The following is a 23,751-nucleotide window of genomic DNA, read 5'->3' as shown; positions in this document are numbered from 1 at the left end:
CTACCACCAAATTTTCAATTAGGATGAATGGGCATATTCTGGCAACTCGATATATACTGTTGCAGAGTGTGTTCTACAATATGAAATTCGTGACCACGGTGCCTCTTTCACCACATGCACCATCTGGATAAAAATCAAGACACCAGTTCCTCAGAACTCCAAAGATGAGAACCGGCACTACAACATATCCTTGGTTCTCACCACCTTCCTTGCCTTAATTTATATTAATTTCTTCTGTCTCATCTTTTCTTCACTGTAACTACCCTTTACTTCACTCTGTTTTAATTTCTTCCATCTTTCATTGTCTCTCCCACCGATTTTTCACTGCCTCCTCCACCTCTATTACATACAATGCACTTAGCTTCTCAATCTTATTAACTCATCTATGATGTTTTAGTAGTAATCTTTGTTTTCTATATTACCCTGTCTTCCACCTTTAAGCTCTCCAGTTTTCAAATCTTGCCTGATGCAGTTCCCAACAATCAATCTTTCCTTCTCACCCTATATGGTAAGTTCCCCTGACACACAGTTCTGGGCCACTTTCCCAAAATCTACCCATTTTCCTAGACCTCTCCAATCCTTTTACCTCACCCTTCTTCCTTCCCCTTCAACCCTTCTGCCTGAAGAAGGAGCCACTGGTTCTGAAAGCTGGCCAGTCACTACAGTCTTTAATTTGTGTATGTTCTGCTGCCACTAAATATCAGGGTAGTTTGATAAGTCTGGTAAATAATTGGCTACCAATGCTGTACAGTCGCAATAAAATCATGATATGTTCAATTGACTCTTTTCTTATAACGTGTTACACGTTTTGAGATTACACCCATCTTCAGACGTCTGTTACAAAAATGTACAAAACATAAGTGAACAGTTCACTCAACACATCTCAACATTACAGAAAATAAGATCGGGTCATATGAGTTACATACCACAAACTTCAACTCCTTTCTAACCAACCAGGCATACAGCCTTGACAATTCAAAGAAAGTGCCCAATAACATATGACTATAACTGCAACACTTGCAGTCTTGAAGCATAGCGTATACTGATGCTAAACAAGTCAACTAGCAGTGAAGTGCCTTCGGTAGGGGATGCGGCATGGTCATGTGCTTCATGCATTCACAGGTAATTTAATAGTAATATACTCAGCATATAACATCTAACAGGTTGCAATTATGAGTAGCAACCAGAATGGTACTTCCATACACATTTACACTAAAGGAGTTTTACATTATTTAAAAAAAAAACCTCCACCATTTTTACATTGCTATACTATACCTATAGCCAATAGTGGCGCTAAGCACAACTCCAACCATATGTATATATAAAATAAATAATAGAGGGATGGGGGGAGGGGGAGGGAGTTCCTTCATGAATAAATCTATCTACCTCCCACATCTCTAAAAGAATACCACCAAATTAAATATAACCAAAATTATCCATCATAAACTAAAACCCTGTGATCAGATCACATACACAAACAACTTAGGTGCCATTTGTTAAAGCCAATGGCAACCTCGTCGGTGGTGGCCGTCTGCCAATTGAATTACAGGCAAGTGATATTCATGGGCCATCATTGCCCAAATAGAAGCCTTTAAACAACAACTTACACCCCTCTACCACATGGAAAAAACTTTAATGGTGAGAGGAAGAACAGTTTCATAAAATCCCAAAACACACACATGGGTTATATCTCATACATTCTTTATATTAACTAGTGGCATGAGAAGTGCCTGAGTCCTACCTATGGTATCCGGGTACTGGAGAATTCTATATAAAAAAATAAAAAAAAAAATAAATAAATAAAAATAAAAAAAGAAAAAGAAAGAAAGAATGTGTTAAGGGGTAGTGCTTGCTGACACAACAGTTTATTTTATTGATTTTAGACTTTAAAGTTTTAACGCTTTTAATGTTTTATTTATTTATGTATTCATTTTAAATCTAGAGCTCTCCTCCATCTGGATAGCATAGGTAGGACTCAGGCAATTGTCGTGCTACTAGTTTACATAAAGAATGTATGAGGTATAACCCCCGTGTGTGTTTTAGATTTTATGAAAATGTTGTTGTTTGAAGACTTCTATTTGGGCAATCATGGTCCATGAGTATCCATTGCCTGTAATTCAATAGGTGAATGGCTGCTGCCAATGTGGTTGCTGTTGGCTTTAACAGATGGCACCTAAGACGTTTGCGTATGTAAAAAATTTGGAGTTAAAAAAAAATTAAAAAATCCTTTAGTGTTGACACTTGTATGGAAGTACCATTCTGGTTGCTAGTTGTAATTACACTCTGTTAGATGTTATATGCTGAGTATATTAGTATTAAATTACATGTTAATGCATGGAGCACATGACCATTCAGTGCCCCCTACAGAAGGCACTTCATTGCTAGTTGACTTGTTTAGCGTCAGTATATGCTCTGCTTCAAGACTTCATGTGTCACAGTTACAGTAATATGTTATGAAGATGGATGGAATCCTGAAACACATAACACATTCTAATAAAAGAGTCAATTGAACATCTCATGACTTAATTGTGATTGTACAGCACTGGTTTGCCAATTATTAAAATAAAAATGATCGCAAACCTCAGACGGGATTTTATGACCTGTATATCACATGAGTCTGGTAAACTTTCATAAAAGAATGGAACATTTTTGTTAGACATTCATGGCTGGTAAGCTTAATTATTCCAAGGTTTGCATGAAGAATTTCAACAAAGTATAGGATACTGTTCATTGTTGTCAGCCGTATGAATTGGTCAGGGTGCCGACTGCAATTGAAAGGGGAGAAAACTGAATTCATGGTGTTAGTAAACATTTTGATTTAAAGGGTTAGACTTCAAATCAAAACAGAATCAGATGTAGTTCAAATGGACTCTGCACCATCACTAAAGACCATGTACTTTTAGATTAATGAATTTAAATTTGATTGGATGGAGGATGCTCCAGCTGTCCAATTGATATTACCACAAAGGAAATCATTGACAAAGTTTATGGTATGGTGATGCAGGAGCACTGAATAAAAATTATGAAATTATCAAAACTGCTGGCTTCTCAACTGAATAAATCCATAATGTCCTGCATAGGGAACTGACTATGAAGAACTGTGTGCAAGTTGGGTGCCATGACTGCTCACAGTCGACCAAAAATGAATCCGGGGCAAAATTTCAGCACAAAGTTTATCTGTAAGATGTTTTGTACCATTTTGTGACTGCTGATGAAATCTGGATCCATCATTACACACCAGAGCCAAAATGGCAGTCTAAGCAACACACAAATGCTGGTGATTGGTGATAGTGCACTGAAGAAGGCAAAGATCATTTTGTCAACTGGTAAGGTGATGGCCAGTGTTTTTTTGAGATTGCCAAGGAATACTCCTCACAAATTCCCTGGAAAGTAGTCTGCTAGATACTCATATTTGAGTCTTGGCCTTGGTACACATTGTCATTTGTCACTTCATAGATGTATCTCTAGAATTTGTAGTTTTATTTGATTAAGGCACCTGTGCCTTGGATTTAGACAGACTCCCCCATTTTATTTGATACTGAAGTGCTTTTCCAATACCTGACCCTGTTTAGGGGGAATACCAAGTGGGATGAGGCGAGGATGAAAATTTGGATTGAGGACAGGGACATGCAAGGGTAGTTTGTGCAGTTGTGCAAAACCTCTGCGTCAGGATGGTGTAGTGTTTAGCACAACTGTCTAGTGGACATGAGACCCAGGTTTGCTTCGCAGCCATGGTACAAGACACACTATGAAAGTTTTTGTAGTTCAGTTCTCATGGAAACCTTAGAGCTATAAGCTAATCAGTGTAACACGTACAGTCCATGGCAACCACTTAATGGAAAGGCAAATGTATTTATGTCTTAAATAGTATATAAAGCCCTTTGTTGCAGCTAGTACATTACTTTCCTCAACCTGTAGTATGAAGAATCATTATAACACTGAAACTAAAAATAATTTTTACAAACATTTCAAGTGTTTTCCTATAGTTCAGAAGAAAATCACATATGCATCAAAATATATGTTTTCAATAATCTACCAGATATTATCAAATCTTTTGTAGTAAATATAGCTGAACTATAGTTTGGGTACTGTGTTTTAGTTATAATTAATATTACCATGTAATATAATATTTAATAACTTTAAGTAAGCTTTTAGCATTCTGATTAAATGCACCATATAAATTCTCTCCGCAACCATGACACACTTCTCAGTTACATATGTGCATGTTATTTGCGTAATATAATACAGCAATAAAAAACACTTATGTAACTAATGCAGCTCGGTAATAAGTCCACATTTTCTTTGCAGATGGAGAAACTCTATTGGGACAATCTAAAACAATCATCATCAAAATAGGAGATAACGTGGACTTAGACTGCAATGAAACCGGAGCTCTTTACTGCACTTTTGTACCTCCTAACTCAAATGATAAACTGCTTGGTCCTGGTCCATGCACATTGACATTGGACCATGTTACAGCTAAGGAAGTTGGAATGTGGACCTGTTATGTTGGCATTAAGAATATGTCCAAGGAATTTAAAAAGACTATTGAACTTATCCTTGAAGGTAAAACCAACAATATTATTCATTTTTTACTATTTATGCAGAAGGGCAAAATCAACACAGGCAGCAATCTATGAATGTCTTAATAGTACCTGAGATCTGATGGATAACAAACAATTATCAGCTAGGATATTTTTAGATAAGTCCAAAGCATTTGACATAGTTAAACATACAAATCTAGGTACTGAGATTGAATACTGTGGCAATGGGTCCTTTCAAACAAGTGGATCAAATAATTACTTGACAATCAATAGTGCAAAGCAGATATTGAAGAACTGCGAAATGTAGATGAAATGTACATGCACCCCAAGAAATGTTTATGGGACCACTATTCTTCCTGCTATACTTTAATGGTCCGAGTATAAACGTAAATACACACTAAAGTGTCTTATTTCCTGACTGTATGGCAGTCCTGCTATAAGGTGAGAAACAGCACAAACTGCAGCAGCCTGTAAATTGTGCCATGAAACCAATCAGCAGTTGGTCAGACCACACTCATTTAATTATAAATAATAGTAAAACAGTTGCCATAAATCAACAAAATAAGCATCCACATAACCTAGAATTTTTCTTGAGGATTGTCAAAACTGTTAAATCGATTAAACATAATAAGTATGTAAATGTAACAATATAATGAAAGGAATAGTTGCTACTCACAATATAGTGGAGATGCTAAGTCACATAAAGGCACAAGAAACAGACTGTCACACAATTAGATTTCTGCCTACACGGTCTTTGTCAAAATTAGATAACAAAAACACATGCACACTGTTGTGGTTGCCAGGAGAGCCAACACCGTATTACTAAAGGATGCTGAAATGCACACGTCTCAGCTCACGCAGGCTGGCGTGAGGTCTGGAACATGACAAGGGAATTAGAATTGAGAAAAACGGATGTAGCTGGTGGAATACTTAACTTTAATCCATTAATGACGAACGTCGCTCGTGACAGTACATGATTCACAATATCAATGGTAACTGAATATGGCGCCTTGCTAGGTCATAGCAAATAATGTAGCTGAAGGCTATGCTAACTATCATCTCGGCAAATGAGAGCATATTTTGTCAGCGAACCATCGCTAGCATAGTTGGCTGTCCAACTGGGGCAAGTGCTAGGAAGTCTCTCTAGACCTGCCGTGTGGCGGCGCTCGGTCCTCAATCACTGATAGTGGCAACACGTGGGTCCGACGTATACTACTGGACCGCGGCCGATTTAAAGGCTTCCTTCCGAGAATGTGTTTCTTTTAACTTCAACATCTGTGACTTGAAGTCCTGACCAATTGTTCAGTGGCACCGTTTGACTGTGGCGTAAATGGCGTGGACGTCAGATGTTGAATACCACTGGCCTTGCAGAATGACTGAAACTCTGCGGACATGAATTGTGGGCCATTGTTGGAAACAATAGTCTGTGGAAAACCTTCAATGCAAAACATAGCGGATAATGTTTGGATGGTGGCAGTTTGTCAAAAAGATCTTCCGGGCGGGGTAAAGGAAAAGTTGCAATCACTAGTTGTGGATTCACTGTTGCCTTGAAGTCCACACAAAGTATCAACTTTCCGGAAGGTTTTGGCAAAATTACTAAGGGTGATGCCCAGAGAGAAGCCTGCACACGTTCAATCACACCTTGTGATTCCAAATCGTGTAATGTTTTTGCGACCTCATCACACAATGTGTGGGGAACATTGCGCGCTCTGAAAAATTTCGGTTGCGTGTTTACTTTCAGTTCAAAATGTGCTTTATAGTTCTTAGCACAACTGAGGCCCATTGCAAAAATGTCTGCAAATTCTTCACATAGACGAGAAACACTGTCTGAAGGCACAGTCTGGTTCACTGATAGGACCTGATTTACTATAGACAAGTTAAACAACTGAAATAAATCGAAACCAAACAAGTTCACTGCAGAAGAAGAACTAAGGACGTGAAATGACACAAGTTTTGTTTGTCCTTTGTATGTTGCAAGAAGGCTGCACTGTCCTAACACAGGGATATCTTAACCGGAATAGCTAGATAACTTAACACTTGCGGCACGCAACGGAGGTGTGCCCAGTAGTTTGTATGTGTCTTGATTGATCAGTGAAACTGCAGCTCCTGTATCGAGCTGGAATGGTATCACTTTGCCATTAATGTCCAAGCCTACAAAAAGTTTATTGTCCTGCTGACGACAAGAGCGACTGTCTCGTGCAATGTGAACTGACACTGGTACATAATCACTTGCGACTTGACGGGAGTTCCGGTGATGTTGACACACACTATTTTTGGGACAAACACAATCACTGTTAGAGAGAGTGGCACTGGGTGGAGTGGAATGAACTAAATGAATTTCCACAGGCGAAGTTTCGCGAGCCTGAGTATCCTTGGTTCGATTCCGATTCCGGCGTGAAGCAAAGGGCCTGGATCAGTTTTGAGCTTCCGATCTGAGCTTTTTCTGGCAAACACTCTGAACATGTCCTTTTTTATTACAATAAAAGCAAATAGCTTGGTGTGACGGGCAATTCTCACGTGAATGTTTAGTAGCACACCACGGGCATGATTTGATCACTGCATTTGCTTGCCTGCGCAGCGCTCGTGGCTGAGAGCCATGCGCGAGGGCTGTTTACTGCTCCATGCAGCTCGCCCGGTGAGCCTGATGCACTGCTGGTAAAGTTTCAAATGATTCCTGTGCAAAGTCAAGTGTGTCCTGCCGATCCAATATGTCCATCACTTGTTGAAGGGAGGGATTTCCTAGTTTCAAAATCTGTTCCCTTATACAAACATCAGAGACGTTCTGTGCAATTACATCACGAACCATAGTATCTGAATAAGGGAGTCCACATTGACACTCAAAAGCACAATCCCCAGTAAGGCCTTGCAAGGTTGCAACCCACTCCCGATTAGTCTGACCTGCCGTACGTTGTGTACGAAAGAAGAAATACCATTTGGCAACTACATTGACTGAGTCTTTGAAATATGCATCTAATGCAGACAAAATTTTCGTAGGACAGAATCGCTACGTCGTGTTGGGGAAATAATTTAACTATCACATGGTACGTAGTCACGCTGACCGAAGATAACAAAAAAGTCTGCCGCTCGTTACCTTGAATTCTGTAGGCGGCAAGATGGCGTGACCTCTCCGGCCAGCTTTCCAGTGCAGCATCAAAAGTGCGAAAAGTTGGTGCAACAGCGTGTTGTGGCTGCGGTAGAGGTGAAGCGGCTGCTGCCGCATCGTTTTGCATCGCACGTTGACCCTGGACGAGCTGTCCAAGGGCATCCAGTAAGGCCTGCGTCTGCTGATTCTGTAAGCGATAAAATTCAGACAGTGTGTCTGGAGATTGTGGCGAAGCCATTACACAAGTAAATCAGGGCAATATCGATAAGAACACTTTTACTCTCGTCGCCAACGTTGTGGTTGGCAGGAGAGCCAACACCGTATTACTAAAGGAGGCTGAAATGCATGCGTCTCAGCTCATGCAGGCTGGCGTGAGGTCTGGAACATGACAAGGGAATTAGAATTGAGAAAAACAGATGTAGCTGGTGGAATACTTAACTTTAATCCATTAATGATGAATGTCACTTGTGACAGTACATGATTCATGATATCAATGGTAACTGAATATGTCGCCTTACTAGGTCGTAGCAAATAACTTAGCTGAAGGCTATGCTAACTATCGTCTTGGCAAATGAGAGTGTATTTTGTCAGTGAACCTTCGCTAGCAAAGTCGGCTGTCCAACTGCGGTGAGTGCTAGGAAGTCTCTCTAGACCTGCCGTATGTGGGCGCTCGGTCCTCAATCACTGATAGTGGCGACACGCGGGTCCGACGTATACTACCGGACCGCGGCCGATTTAAAGGCTACCACCTAGCAAGTGTGGTGTCTGGCGGTGATACCACACACACACTCATGCTAATGCAACTCACACTCACATGACCACAGTATCTAGCAGCTTGAGTCAGACTTGTTATAGAGTATGCAAATGTATTGTTTGAGTGTATAAATGGTAAACTAAGTAGAGGACATTAACTCCAGAGCCCCTGAAGCCTTGAACTAATGTGGAAACTGTTAAAAGTCCTTATTATGCTTATGAACAGTCATGTCTGAACTATAGTTTAACATACAGTGGAAACTCTCTGGCAGCTCTCAGTACATTTAAAATTCAAAAGAATGCCATTAGAATAACAAATGGAAAACAATAAAGTAATCATGCAAAAATACCTTCACAGTGCTTAACATACTTTCACTACCATCCATTCATGGAAGAGAAACCATTTAATTTTTCCAAACAAATGAAATAGATGATGAAAAAATTTTCAGAACTGTGATGTCTATGACCACAGGACCAGACTCAGCAAAAACTTTCATTCAATCCATGCATGTACCAATAGGTGTCAGAGGGATGCATTCTATATAGGAGTGAAATTTTTGTTAAAATACCTGTGCAAATGAAAACTATCCAGTATACAAATTCCATTAAAGACAATCCTTACAGTGATGTTGTTTCTATTCAGTGACTGAATACATGGCTGTGTAAATTAGAATGTACAATATTGCAGATCTCTTTATTGTATGTATAACCCCCTCCTCCCTCCTGCCCTCCCTCAGTCCCTCCCTTTCTCTCTCTCTCTCTCTCTCTCTCTCTCTCTTTCCATAGGAACTTATATCAAATGCTGCAACTCTTTTCTTTCCTTTTCTGGTGTTTCAAAAGTCCCTGAGTCACCGCCATACAATGCTGTGCTCCAAATGTACATTCTCATAAATTTCTTTCTCAAATTAAGGCCAATATTTAGTGTTAGTAGGCTTCTTTTGGCAGATAAGTTCTCTTTGCTAAGCTGCCTTTTACACCCTCCATGCTACATCCATCATGAATTGTTTTCTTTACAAGGTAGCAGAATTCCATAACATCATCTTCTTAATAGTCAAAATTCTGATGTTAAGTCCAATACTAACTATACAGGGCGGAGAAATATTGTGTGATGAAGTTCTAACCCTGGATAGCTGATTCCAGTAAGAAACAATATCACTAATGTTGTGTAGGTCCACAACACACCATTTTTAAACTATGGAAACTTGGCACCATATGTTCCGATTGGCTGTAAGATTTCCCTGTTGCCATTTGTCAGTTGGTGGGCATCACAAATACAAATTTCCCTAGCCATTATCTCTGGCAGGCAAAGCATTCGCGGTCATGCATTGTCCAGAGCATCTGGCAACAGGGTAATCCTGAGGGCAATCAGAGCATGTGGCACCAAGTTTCCATAGTTTAAAAATAGTGTGTTGTCAACCTACACTTGATTAGTAATTTTGGTTCTTACTGGCATCAGCTATCTAGGGTCAAAATTTTTCTCCGTCCTGTATTTCTACTACTCCTCATTACTTTCATATTTGTTTAGTTTACATATTTCTTTAGTTTACTAATGTGTCACAATTAATAATATATTCTGGGCTGTTATAATGTGGTAAGATGGATTTACCATTAATACACAATGTTTTGTCCTCATCTGAGGAAGACATTTTTAAGGGGGATTGTAGCTTCTTTGAGTGTCCAATTCACTCCTGGGTTTACTACTGACTGTATCAAAATTCTGTTCCATGTGCTCCCACACAGTGGCATTACGTCACATACTTTGAATACCTGGGTGCAACTGGCCATTGTCGTTATCACCCCATAGTGGACATGCACCAAACTTCTTCAGCACCAGAATCTAGATGATATTCAGTTTCATACCCTCCCCTTTCCTATTGAAATACCTGGGACGTTTGACAATCTCTATGGTCTCTCTGTAGAGACTTTCATGGTATCCACTTGTGGCTGCTGGTACTTGACGCCTATCAAAATGTATGTGGTGATCTCCTGGCTGTAAAGCACATTCCGCAACTGCTGATCTGTCAGTCTCTCTCATTCTACAGTAGCTCCTGTCTCTTCTAGTCCCTTGTATTGCCATTCCTTTTGTAGTATTCATTTACACCTACCCACAAGTGCAGGGAATCCTATAAATTCCTGCTTTTTCCAGCAATTTGTGAAAACCTTTGCAAGTTTTAGATGTTTTAGATCTCCTGGGTGTGTTTGTAGACAATAGGCATATCCTGTTTTGTCAAAATTTTCACTATGTGATCAACAACACCCTTCACGAAAGACAGGAAAACTTTCAATTTTACAGGTGCTTGTGGACTGCTATAGTTTTTGCATGATGGTCTTAACATTCTTTCTTGATCAATGAATCGGTAAGGTATTTTAATACTGCTTCAGGCAACTATGGTCTGAATATGTTCTTTGCTCAATCTGCTAATGTTTTCATGATGCCTTGCCTTTTTGTGGATGGTCATTTGAATCTCAGTCAAGGTAATGGTCCATGTGCATGCGTTTTTGGAAATCTGTGTGGCCTAAGCTATCCACAGTAAACTGAATCATGGGATTCATTCTGTTGAGATGCTTACAAAAACAACTTAGTTCTTCTCTGCCACTCCTCCACAAAACAAGCATATTATCTACATAGAAGAAGCAAATGTTGGGTTTTTTGTTGGCAGTTTCTGATGCCTGCTTTTTCCAGCAAATAATTCACTATAACTAGGTTTAAGGAGCTGCCCATAGCCACACCATCTGTCTATCCATAGAACTCATTGTTCTGGTTGAAATATGTGGCCATGAGGCAATATTTAAATGATTCTGCAATATCAGGAGGAAAAATACAATTCAGCTCATGGAATAGAACCATAGTTAATAGCAATACCACATCTAAAATAATTAACATGTCTTCCAGTTGGACAACTATGCTATTTAATTTACTTATAAACTGTGGCAAATTTGTGATATAGGAGTCTGATTGGCCCACAAATGGTCATAGTAATGTGATCAAGAACTTGGCAATGACATTGGTTGGAAAACAAATGGACAAACTACAGGTTTCAGAGGAACGTGTATGTTCTTTATGCAACTACAGCAATCCACAAAGTCTTGGTGGTAGCACAGCTGAATTGAACTAACTTTCCTTATTGCTCTGTTTGGTAGAGAACTTTTTTATCAGCCACATAAAAGTTATAAGAACTTTGTCAGTGAGAGGAGGAGGAGGAGGAGATTAGTGTTTAATGTCCCATTGACAATGAGGTCATTAGGGACGTAGCATGAGCTCGGATTAGGGATGGATGGAGAAGGAAATCGACTGTGCCCTTTCACAGGAGCCATCCCAGCATTTGCCTGAAACGATTTAGGGAAGTAATGGAAAACCTAAATCGGGATGGTCAGAGACGGCATCCTCCCGAATGCGAGTCCAGTGTGCTAACTACTGTGCCAACTCACTCAGTCTTTGTCAGTGAGATCTTTACTCAGTTTCCTATACATTGGCAGATCTAATAAGTTGTTAATCTTAATAAGATAGCCAGTGACATTCAAAGTTACTGTGATATTTCCCATGCCAGTGAGGGGAATGATAATACTATCATCTTCCTTCAGGCATTTTATGGCTCTCACCCACAGGTAATTTCTTTTTGGCAGCTTCAAGTGGGCCAATACTCTGACAGCTACTGTATGGACTTTTTCAACAGAAACTGTGTCCACACTGTGAATGCCTGCTTATTCATTGACTATTATTTCCTCCATGGACACAACTCCCAGACTAATGGTGAAATTATCTCTGCTGGCAAGCACAGCTCTCTCATCATCATATAATGCATTTCCAGATGTATTGATAACTCTGTTGGAAACATCTAAGTGCTAGATCATCATATTAGGTTACAAATTATCAGATCTCTTCTTCTGTCTACTATAAGCTGTCAACATATGCTTCTTAAACAGTATAATGCAATAGTCTGACAATTCTATCGCAGTCACCACTACACAATTAATTGCTGAGTGTAATACGGAGACATAGTAACTTGCAGTCTGTGTATTCCAGGTTTTGGTGGGTCTGTTGAATTAACTCTTCTAATAATCCTCTATTCTCCATTTGAAAATCCCCTGTGCCTTTGCAGAGCACCATAGTGACATTTCTGGCCATGGAAGTTTACAATTGACAGTTACATAGCTACTGGGTGTTTTGACCCCATTTGTGTGTAAAATTGGCCATTTAAGTAAATGCTATTTCATTGTTGGAAATACCATACATTTCTTGGTGTTGAAAATGCCATACCCATATTTTCATATAAAACATTTTACTCTGTATTTAGCATTTTCTTGTCCTGAGTTCCATATCTTTCTGGAAATACAGTATAATACTGTAGTCAAGTCCATGTCTGGAGATTACATGTATCTGTTGCATCAATGTGCTTTTCCCTGATCATTATCATTGTGTTGCTCCCTTAGCTACCTGCAACAATTATTTGCTGCAGCACATGAATACAATGATCCATTTACCATGAGGCTTTAATCTTTCTTACTTTTGTGAGTTTCTATGATTTTTGAGAACAAGTGGGCAGGGAAACTCCACAGTGGTAACACGCATGTCAGTGAATATTATTATGTGGTTGGTCTCACATACTGCATGCTCTGACAAGGCTTGTTTCTCTACCAGTCCCAACATGCAAAACCATTTATATCTGAAGATCCTGGTATTGACGGATTGTCCAATCTTTCAAACATGGACTTTTCCACATGTACATGGTTTCTTGACACTGCAAGTGAGACACAATTGTCCACTGTCAGTCTTTGGCACTCTTTGATTTTGTTGAGCAATTTGTAAATAGACTTCATACAATATATAGCTGATTCTGTCCATCACTGGGGGATGTATGGCAGAAAGGCTGTGCTCAACATTTCTTCTTGTAAAGCATCACTTTGCCGAGTGTTAGGTTTCGTGACATTTCTTGTACAACTGGTGAAGTACCTTTGCTACTTATGTCTTGCATCTTGCATATGAGGTGCTGTGGCTCACATATTCATCTCATGTGCATCATGACAATATTTAACCTTTTTTTTTTTCATTTTTTTTTTCAGCCCATGTATGTTAGTTTTTGATATGTGCTGTGCCTCAACTTTTTACCATTCCTCATAAACATTTTGTGTTGGTGTGGAGACTGTTCATTTATCTCAGGAAGTCACTGTTTCTCCCACGAATCCACAAGTAAGAGATATTGTTGATGTACCTGTACCACCCTTTACATTTACAAAATGCCAGTTCAAGCACATGTCTTTCAAAATTGCTTGTGAAAAAACTGCCAACCACTGGACTAAGTGGACCACCTGTGGCAGTGCCTTCTAGATGTTTATAGAAATTGCCATTCCATATAAAGCAGCTTATCATAAGACACACATGAATGACCTCCGAGATGTCCTGTGGGAAAATGGAATCAATAAGATCCTGAAAGTCACAGAATGCCACTTCAGATCTAGTAGGTTGCATATTTTCCACACATAATTTTTGGACTTCATCATAATGGTAATTTTTCCCTTGTCAGCAGAAAGTACCAATATGCTCTTGTTAGCATTAAGGCTCTTGATAGCTTGTAATTCTTATCTTATTTGGTTGCAGGCTGGTGGATTTTGTCAACACAGTATCTGTAATAACTTCAAGTTGAACAAATATATTTCAAAGAAGACGCAATACATGATAGTCACAGATCAAGTAAACAGAGTAAGATGTGTGTACACTTTAACAGTCAAATCATAACTGAGTCCAAGTCTAGCAGCCACTGGCTGGCTGGCCGATTAGGTGGTGCTGCTGCTGCATGGCTGGCAGACAGCGCCGCATGTAGAGGATACGCATAACTGCATTGCGGCACTTTGAAATATAGGCGAGTCACAACACTTTGAATTTTTTTTCACAGGTCTTGATGGAGGTGGCCTGTAAATTGCTAACGTCCATAGGTGTTTTTGGACTGGCCGTAAAGTCTCGAGGAGGAGGCTTCCCGTACGGATGGAAGTGTCGCCGATGATAACGGGTAGAGATGACAGGAGACGTGGGGGTCGAATCTGCTAGGGCCTCATGAACCAATCAGCCCATTGTGGCAAGTTGGGTTGTTATAACAGGAGACATGGGCGATGTGTCCACGTCCGTAGGAGAAGGAGGCAAGTAGAGTTGCTCCGACAGATGATGGTCGTCTGGTTCCTGCATGGGCACGTCTCCTGGTGGCATCAGTTCTTGTGCTGGCACCGATATGATGGTGAGAGGACTGTGTTGTGAGCAATGAGAGATTCCAGTGTCCTGAGCGTCAGGTAGAGCCGAAGGTGATGTAGCGGCATCCGAAACAGGCGTTGCTGGCACACAAGGCCATAGCTGGTCCAAATGACGCACTGCAAGACCTGTGTCTCCCTGGATTTCATACAGGTGTTTGCTGTGATGTCGTAAGATGCATCCAGGACTCCATTTTAGCTGCCTGCCATATCCCCATACACATGTAAGGTCGTCAGCAGTGAACCGGCGAAGGGAAGGCACCCGCGGCCGTGAGGTGGAAGGCCGCAGAAGATGAAGTAGCGTGCGGGGCTGTCTTCTGTGTAAGAGATCAGCCAGGCTGTGGTCACCCATGGGGGTGAAACAGTAAGAAGCCAGAAATTGGAGAAGCGCATCATCAGCAGAAGAAGTCAGGAGTTTCCTCATCTGAGCCTTAAATGTGTGGACCAGTCGTTCAGCATCACCGTTTGACTGTGGATGGAACAGAGGGGTTGTGACATGCATGACGCCATGAAGGGGCACAAAAATCCTCAAAATCAGAAGAGGCAAATTGCAGACCATTATCAGTAACAAGAGTAGAGGGAAGGCTTTCCAAATAGAAAATGCGAGCTAGAGCAATTGTGGTTGCCGCAGTGGTAGGCGACGTGAAATGGACAATGAAAGGAAAGTTGGAGTAGGCGTCAATAATGAGAAGCCAATAAGTAACTAAAAAAAGGTCCCACAAAGTCAGCATGAATACACACCCAGGGCTTCTCAGGCGAAGGCCACGATGACAAAGATGACTGGGGCGGTGGCCTGTGACGCACAAGGGCTTCAAGCATCGACCATGTGTGTGATTTCAGAGTCGATGCCGGGCCAGTACAAATGACGGCACGCCAGAAATTTTGTGCAAGAGACACCCCAGTGCCTTTGGTGAAGGAGGCGCAAGACCGAAGCATGCAAAGACACATGTACCACAACAGGCGGTGAAGCACCATCCCTAGCTGTGAGGTTCTGCAACGGATCAGAAGTCTTAGCGGACGGACGATCTGGCCAACCCTTCTGAATACAGCATAAAACCTGGGAGAGGGTATGGTCAGAACCCATAGCAGCCGCCAGCCAGTCCCCGGTGATGGGGTACCTGTCCACAACCTGCTGCTCGGCAACATCCGGTGGAAACACAAAATTTTGTCCCTATCGAATGCTAGATCAGGACCCATGGGAACGTGGGACAGTGCATCAATATTCACATGTTAAACCATTGACTGGAAATGAATCTCATCATTGAAACGAGACAAGTGAAGAGCCAAATGCTGGAGGCGGTGTGCAGCCTTGTCGGGAAGTGATGTTGGTGGATGAAACAAGGAAACAAGTGTTTTGTGATCCATAATTTGGATCCATAGAGAAAACACCAAACTTATGAAGAGCATATATAATGGCCAAAGCTTGTTTTTCAATTTGAGAATACTTTTGTTAGGCATCTGTGAGCGTTTTGGAGGCATAAGCAATGGGTTGTTTAGAACTGTCAGAAATATAGTGCACAAGGACTGCACCAACCCCCTATTGAGAGGCGTCTGTGGCAACAACAAGATGTTGGCCAGGTTGATAAGTAGCCAGGTATGGGGCCTGTTTCAGCATAGTCTTCAATTTATGGAAAGCAGCATCGCATGACGCGAACCAGTGAAAAGGCACGTTTTTATGCAACAGGCAATGAAACGGCTGAGCCACCGAAGCAGCAGATGGTAAAAACTTGTGACAGTATGCTATTTTCCCCAAGAAGGCCTGCAGTGCCTTAACAGATGTAGGATGAGGAAGGGCATTGATCACAGTGACAGTTTGCTGAAGCAGATGAATACCATCCTGAGAGAGATGAAACCCCAAGTACGTGATAGATGCCTGAAAAAATTTTGATTTCTGAAGATTACACTTAAGATCGGCAGTGTGTAAGACATGAAAAAGTGTGCAGAGATTTCGAAGATGTTCGTCAGTGGTGGAGCCAGTGACAACAATGTCGTCCTGGTAATTTATACACCCAGGGACAGTGAGAAATAATTGTTCCAAGAATCGCTGAAAGAGAGCAGTGGTGCTGGCAACCCTGAATGGCAATCGTTGGTATTGATAGAGGCCGAAAGGTGTGTTAAGGACCAGAAACTGCTGGGAAGCAGCGTTGAGAGGAAGTTGATGATAAGCTTCTGACAGGTCAAGTTTAGAAAAATACTGGCCTCCAGCAAGTTTAGAGAACAATTCTTCAGGTCGAAGCATAGGGTAAGTGTCGATAAGGCATTGAGCATTTACAGTGGCTTTGAAATCGCTACAGAGATGAATATCACCATTTGGCTTAGTAATGACAACGACAGGAGAGGACCACTCACTGGAAGTGACAGGAAGCAAGACCCCTGAAGCAGTGAGACAATCCAGCTCCCATTTTACCTAATCACGAAGGGCCACAGGAATGGGCCGAGCCAGAAAAAACTTTGGCTGAGCAGTGGGTTTGAGCATGATATGAGCTTCAAAGTCATTTGCATGGCCTAACCCAGGAGAAAAAAGGGACAAAAATGTTGTTGACAAGGAATCCAATTGAGCATAAGGAATAGCATCAGAGACAATATTGACATGGTCATCTATGGAGAACCCAAAAACATGAAAGGCATTGAAACCAAATATGGGAACAGTGTGAACGACAGATTTGTAAGATACCTCAGCATCAAATTGTCCCAAGAGAGAAATTTTCTGTTTATTGTAAGTCTGTAATTGCCTAGTGACAGGTGACAGGTTTGGAGAACCCAACTGAAGATACGTCTGAGAACTGATGATAGTGGCAGCAGAACCAGTATCCACCTGCATGCGAGCATCTTGACCAAGTATTTGGACAGTAAGCAATAACTTCCCTGAAAGGGAAGAAGTGCAATTGACAGACAACACAGAATCAGAATCAGTATCATGTTCATGAACATCATGTATGCGGTCGGATTTGCAAACGGATGACACATGACCCTTTTTTTTTTGCATTTGTGACACTTCACCCAACGTTGTGCACAATCTTCTTGTGAATGTTTTGTAAAACACTGTGGAAATGAAGGAAGTTGCCATTGGTGTTGCTGCAGTTTCTTAGAGGTTTGTTTACGGTTAGCCCAAGGCTGTGCTTGGGAGCATACTGCAGCCATGTCAGCTGGTGGGAACACGCCACATGCTTCGTCAACATCATATAGAGGTTGTATTTCCCCAACATCGCCCCATGGCTCTATTTGTGCTCCAGCGGCGTGAGAAATTTCAAAAGACTGAGTGATGGAGGGGACTTCATCTAGAGTCGGATTTGCCAACTGAAGGGCATGTTGCCTAACTTCTTTCTTGGGTGCCGATCGGATAATAGCATCCTGTAGCAAGGAATCGGCGTAGGATTCTTTGTGAACATCAGTAACAAATTGACACTTTCTACTGAGGCCTTGAAGTTCAGCAGCCCAAGCGCGATAGGATTGATTTGGTTGTTTTTGACAACGATAAAAGGCAACACAAGAGGCTACCACATGCATTTGCTTTTGAAAATAGACAGACAGGAGTGAGCACATTTCAGCTAAGGAAAAGGACGCAGGATTTTTCAAAGGAGCCAACTGCAACAGCAACTGATACATTTGAGGTGAAATCAATGAAAGGAACAGAGACTTACATGTTTGTTAATTTGTGACATGAAATGCCAAGAAGTGCTGTCGAAGACGTTTTTAGTAATCAGACCACTCTTCCGCCGTCTCATCATAAGGAGGAAAAGTAGGTAGAGACAACAACAAGAGACGCCCCACGTTTGATGCCACAACAAAATCACGAATTGCATTTGTGAGAAGCGTTTGCTGTTCTATGAGACCTTGCAATAGCTGCTCTAAAGTAGCCATGGAAACATATGGGTCGATGATGGAAAAGAAAAATCCCATCCTAGTCACCAAATGTAATAACTTCAAGTTGAACAAGTATATTTCCAGGAAGATGCAATACATGAAGGTCACAGATCAAGTAAACAGAGTAAGATGTGTGTACATTTTAACAGTCAAATCATAACTGAGGCCAAGTCTAGCAGTCACTGACTGGCTGGCCACTTAGGTGGCATTGCTGCTGCATGTCTGGCAGACAGCGCCAAATGTAGAGGATGCACATAACTGTGTGGCGGTCTTTGGAAGATCAGTGAGTCACAACAGTATTGTGTCAATTTTGGTGTCTATTTCTTTGGCTTTGCCTAAGGAAATTTCTTGATGGTGATTTCGGTGTTAGCAATGGTACCCTCTATAAAAAAAGTTTTGGGGATGGTACAAAATTCCCTGCCTTTTGAAGATAAACAGTTCCTTTGAGATCACTGGTTGTTCACATAGGTTAACCAGTGTGCGTGACATGTCAGAAATAGACTTGTTCTTCTGCTTTCAGTACTTTTCAAACTTTTTCCTCTCTTCCTTGGTGCATGTTCTTGTGAGTGAAGCTGTTAATCATATCATAATTATCTCAATACATACTGCCACTAAGCTGATAGAAAATGTCCTAAAGTTCTTCATCAGTTCTTCTCAAGTCTCTCTGTGTTGCAGATTTTGCTCCCTGACCAAGAAGAGTTCGTTTCATCCTATCACTGATATGATGTGCCTGAGTGGTGACGAATAGGCACTTACATTTCAGATACTTTGGAGTGGTGCCTTCATCCTGGCACTGCAATAAAAGGTGAGAGAAGACAGTACACAGGCTTTTTTCCCATCATTGGTCAAGGTATTGATAGAGTCCTCAAATCTTCTACCCATGAAAGCACAGTATAAAATTGTTGAGGCTTTCATGGTTGCTTGTTGATTTACTGCCAGTTGGCTTTAGTGTTGGGATCATCAGATTAACAATTTTCCTGACATTTCTTTATGTGGAATGGCAATTTATATGAACAGCTGGAAAGTGTCACTATGAGTAGTCCACTTAATCCAGTGGTAGCCAATTTTTTATGGAGTATTTTGAAAGATAGGTGCTTGACATGGCACTTCTAAATCTAAGGTGTGGTACAGGTACATTGATGGCACCTTCGCTGTATGGATTCATGAAGTGGAGCAGCTCGATGGCTTCCTAAGTCATTTAAACACTCTCCATGTCAACATACAAATACAAATCACTATGGAGGTATAAAAGCACCAAGAGCTGCCCATTCCAGATGTACTGGTTATGATGGTTGGTAAGACTCTGGGCCACAGCATGTGTCAAAAACTGGTATACACAGACTAATACCTGCACAGTCATCACCCAGGCCAGAAAGGTGGAATTATTAATACACTCGTAATGCACACAAGACAGATATGTGAGCTGCGACACCTCAGACACAGGATGCAACACCTGGAATGCTTTCTGAGGAGCAACAGGCGCTCCACTAGTTGCACAAAAAGTGTCACAAAAAGTAACACTTGGGGAGTGACACATCAGAAGAAGAAATGTTGGGTACAGCTTTTCTTCCATCCCCAGACAACTGAATGAATGAATCAAATTCTGCATGAACGTGGCATAAAGGCCCTTTGCAGACTGATAAAGAGGATAAAAGTGTGTTTCAGATCAGCAGAGGACAAATGGGAGTCAAAGGTAATGTTAGGAATGTACTGCTTACAATGTACATGCGGAAAAGTCTATGTGTGGAAGAATATACAATTCATCAATACCTGGATCATAAGATATAAATGGAGTTAAAGTTTCTGTCAGAGCATGCACTGTGTGAGATTGGCCACATAATAAAATTCACTGACACACAGCTTCCACTGTGGGGAAAAACTACCTCGCCTACTTGTTCAGGGAAGCCATAGAAATACACCACCATGACAATAGTCCAATACGAAAGTGAAAATATTCAAGGTAAATGCATTATCAATTCCTGTGCTGCAGCAAACAACTGCTGCAAGTAGCTAAAGAAGAAGCAAAATGATAATGAGCAGAGAAGAGATTTTAGACATTGTCATGACAGGTACACATAGTCTCTTATGATGGGCTTGACTCCAGAGCACCACCAGCAATGGAGGGTGAACATTTGACAATGCAAGCTGTCAAGCAGAATATTCTATAAACAGAATTATAATCCAAAGGGATTGCATCCCTGTTCTGTAGGGCAGCAGTAATGAAATATTCCACAATGATTTGACATCAGGATATTGAAGATCTGTCAAGATGCTTTCTGGTATCAGAAGCAAATATAATTGTCCAGGTCCTTACCAATCTCTCAGACAATATGTAACCCACTTTGGGATAACACCAGTGATGGAACTGTGTGCCTCAGTCATCAGCAGGACACTGGCTCCAAATCATAATGCAGTTGCTCCGTTTCAATCGATTGGAAGAAATTTCTTAGGGAAATTTCCAAAGTTGGCTAACCTGTAAAAAAAATTACGAATGACAATAATTTGTCACACTGGCTGTCATAACTAGGAGAAGTATATTCTTTTCCTAAGATAGCCCATCAAATGGACATATCAGAGTCTCAGCCAAGCTTAAGTTTCTCCCACTTTGTTCAAACACAGTTGGCTGGAAGACCTTAAAATAAACAACATAGCACCCTGTGTTTCTTGAAAAGCTTTGATGTAATGTAGCATATGCACATGTAATAGTGTACAATAATTTGCAAATCTAAAAATTTCCTCTAGTGCTGCTGATAACAGTTTTGTTGATATGGAATCTCCAGTCCTTACTTCTCTTTCAACTTGTGATTTTCCACTATCCTGTTAATGTCTATTGGAAAAGAAATATTAGCGTTTAGTTTCCTGTCAATAATGAGGTCATTAAAGATCGAATACAACCTCCGATTAGTGAAGGATGGTTACAGAAATCAGCCATGTCTTTTTCTAAGGAACCAATCTTGCATTTTCTTGTGTTAATTTCAGAAAACCACAGGAAACTTGAATCTGAATAGCAGTACAGGGACTTGAAATACCATCATTCTGAATGAGAGTACAATATATTACCAGTGTTCAATTTCACTCAGGAAGCTTTGTAGAAACTGTAGCATGTTTGTATATATGTGCTTCAATCTTATTACATTGGTTACATTGATGCCTTGATTTTCAAGAGCTCTTGGTATGGATTTTGTTGTAATTGGTTACTCAAATTCATTTAATCCTATTCATATTCATATTCCAAGAAAACATATAAAAAACCTTGGCTAACTAAAGGAATAAGAATATCTTGCAACCGTAAAAGTGAACTGTATCTAACAGCAAGAGGGAGTACGGACCCCGAAATTGTTCAACATTATAAAAACTATTGTGCCGTACTAAGAAAAGTTATTAAAAAGTCCAGAAGCATGTGTATCATGTCTGAGATCAGTAACTCTGATAATAAAATTAAAGCAATTTGGAATATTATTGAAAGGGAAACAGAGCAACCAAGAGCACAGGAAGACTTTAGTGCCATAAAACTGAATGACAAGTGTACTAACAAACAATCTGAAATTGGAAATATTTTCAATAATCATTTTTTAAATGTTGTGGAGAAAGTAGGATCTAGATCTTCACTAGAAGAGGCAAGGCTTCTAATAGAAGAGGCCATACCTGTGCAGTTTGAAACAACTATATTTCCACGAACCTCTCCCTCTGAAACCAGTAAAATTATAAACTCACTGAAAAGTAAAAGCTCTTATGGAATTGATACTTAAAGCTTGTTCCCCACAGATAAGTAGGATTCTCAGCCACATATGTAATACCTCTTTGGAGCAGGGTGTTTTCCCCGATAGACTGAAATATGCCATTGTAAAACCATTGCATAAAAAGGGGGATACGTCGGATGTCAACAACTATCGCCCAATCTCTCTTCTGACAGCTCTATCAAAAATTTTTGAGAAAGTAATGTATTCAAGAGTAGCCTCCCATGTATGTAGAAATAAAGTACTAACAAAATGTCAGTTTGGTTTTCAGAAAGGCTTTTCAACAGAAAATGCTATATACGCTTTCACTGATCAAATATTAAATACTCTGAATAACCGGACATCACCCATTGGTATTTTTTGTGATCTCTCAAAGGCCTTTGACTGTGTAAATCATGGAATTCTTTTAGATAAGCTAAATCATTATGGTTTGAGGGGGGGCAGTGCACAAATGATTTAATTCATACTTAACTGGAAGAATGCAGAAAGTTGAAATAAGTGGTTCATGTAATGTTAATACAACAGCTGATTCCTCAAACAGGGGGGCTATCAAGCCCGGGGTCCCACAGGGTTTGGTCTTTGGTCCTTTACTGTTCTTGATCTACATTAATGACTTACCATTCCATATTGATGAAGATGCAAAGTTAGTTCTTTTTGCTGATGATACAAGTATAGTAATAACATCCAAAAACCAAGAACTAAGTGATGTAATTGTAAATGATGTTTTTCACAAAATTATTAAGTGGTTCTCAGCAAACGGACTCTCTTTAAATTTTGATAAAACACAGTATATACAGTTCCGTACAGTAAATGGCACAACTCCAGTAATAAATACAGACTTTGAACAGAAGTCTGTAGCTAAGGTAGAATTTTCAAAATTTTTAGGTGTGTCCATTGATAAAAGGTTAAACTGGAAGCAACACATTGATGGTCTGCTGAAACGTCTGAGTTCGGCTACGTATGCTATTAAGGTTATTGCAAATTTTGGTGATAAGAATCTCAGTAAATTAGCTTACTATGCCTACTTTCATTCACTGCTTTCATATGGTATCATATTCTGGGGTAATTCATCGTTGAGTAGAAAAGTATTCATTGCTCAAAAACGTGTAATGAGAATAATTGTTGGAGCCCACCCATGGTCATCTTGCCGACATCTATTTAAGGATCTAGGGATCCTCACAGTAAATATATTCACTTATGAAATTTGTTGTTAATAATCCAGCCCAGTTCAAAAGTAATAGCAGTGTCCATAGCTATAACACCAGGAGAAAGGATGAGCTTCACTATGCAGGGTTAAATCTGACTTTGGCCCAGAAGGGGGTAAATTATGCTGCCACAAAAGTCTTTGGTCACCTACCAAACAGCATCAAAAGCCTGACAGATAGTCAACCAACATGTAAAAATAAATTAAAAGAATTTCTAGATGACAACTCCTTCTACTCATTGGCTGAATTTTTAGATATAAATTAAGGGAGGGAAAAAAAAAGTAACTTAAGCATTAGTGTCATGCAAT

General features: G+C 40.4%; 1 protein-coding gene across 1 annotated transcript in view; it reads left to right on the top strand.

The window, feature by feature from the left end:
• Positions 1–23,751, top strand: part of LOC126355327 (uncharacterized) — a 234,927-nt gene that overhangs the window by 133,961 nt on the left and 77,215 nt on the right. Inside the window, exon 10 of the mRNA XM_050005621.1 lies at positions 4,309–4,566. Within this exon, the coding sequence (XP_049861578.1) occupies positions 4,309–4,566 (258 nt within the window). The remainder of the gene's footprint in view (positions 1–4,308; positions 4,567–23,751) is intronic.

Source organism: Schistocerca gregaria, chromosome 3 (assembly GCF_023897955.1).
Source record: "Schistocerca gregaria isolate iqSchGreg1 chromosome 3, iqSchGreg1.2, whole genome shotgun sequence".
Taxonomy (NCBI): Eukaryota; Metazoa; Arthropoda; class Insecta; order Orthoptera; family Acrididae; genus Schistocerca; species Schistocerca gregaria.
This window is presented reverse-complemented; position numbering and strand designations above follow the sequence as displayed.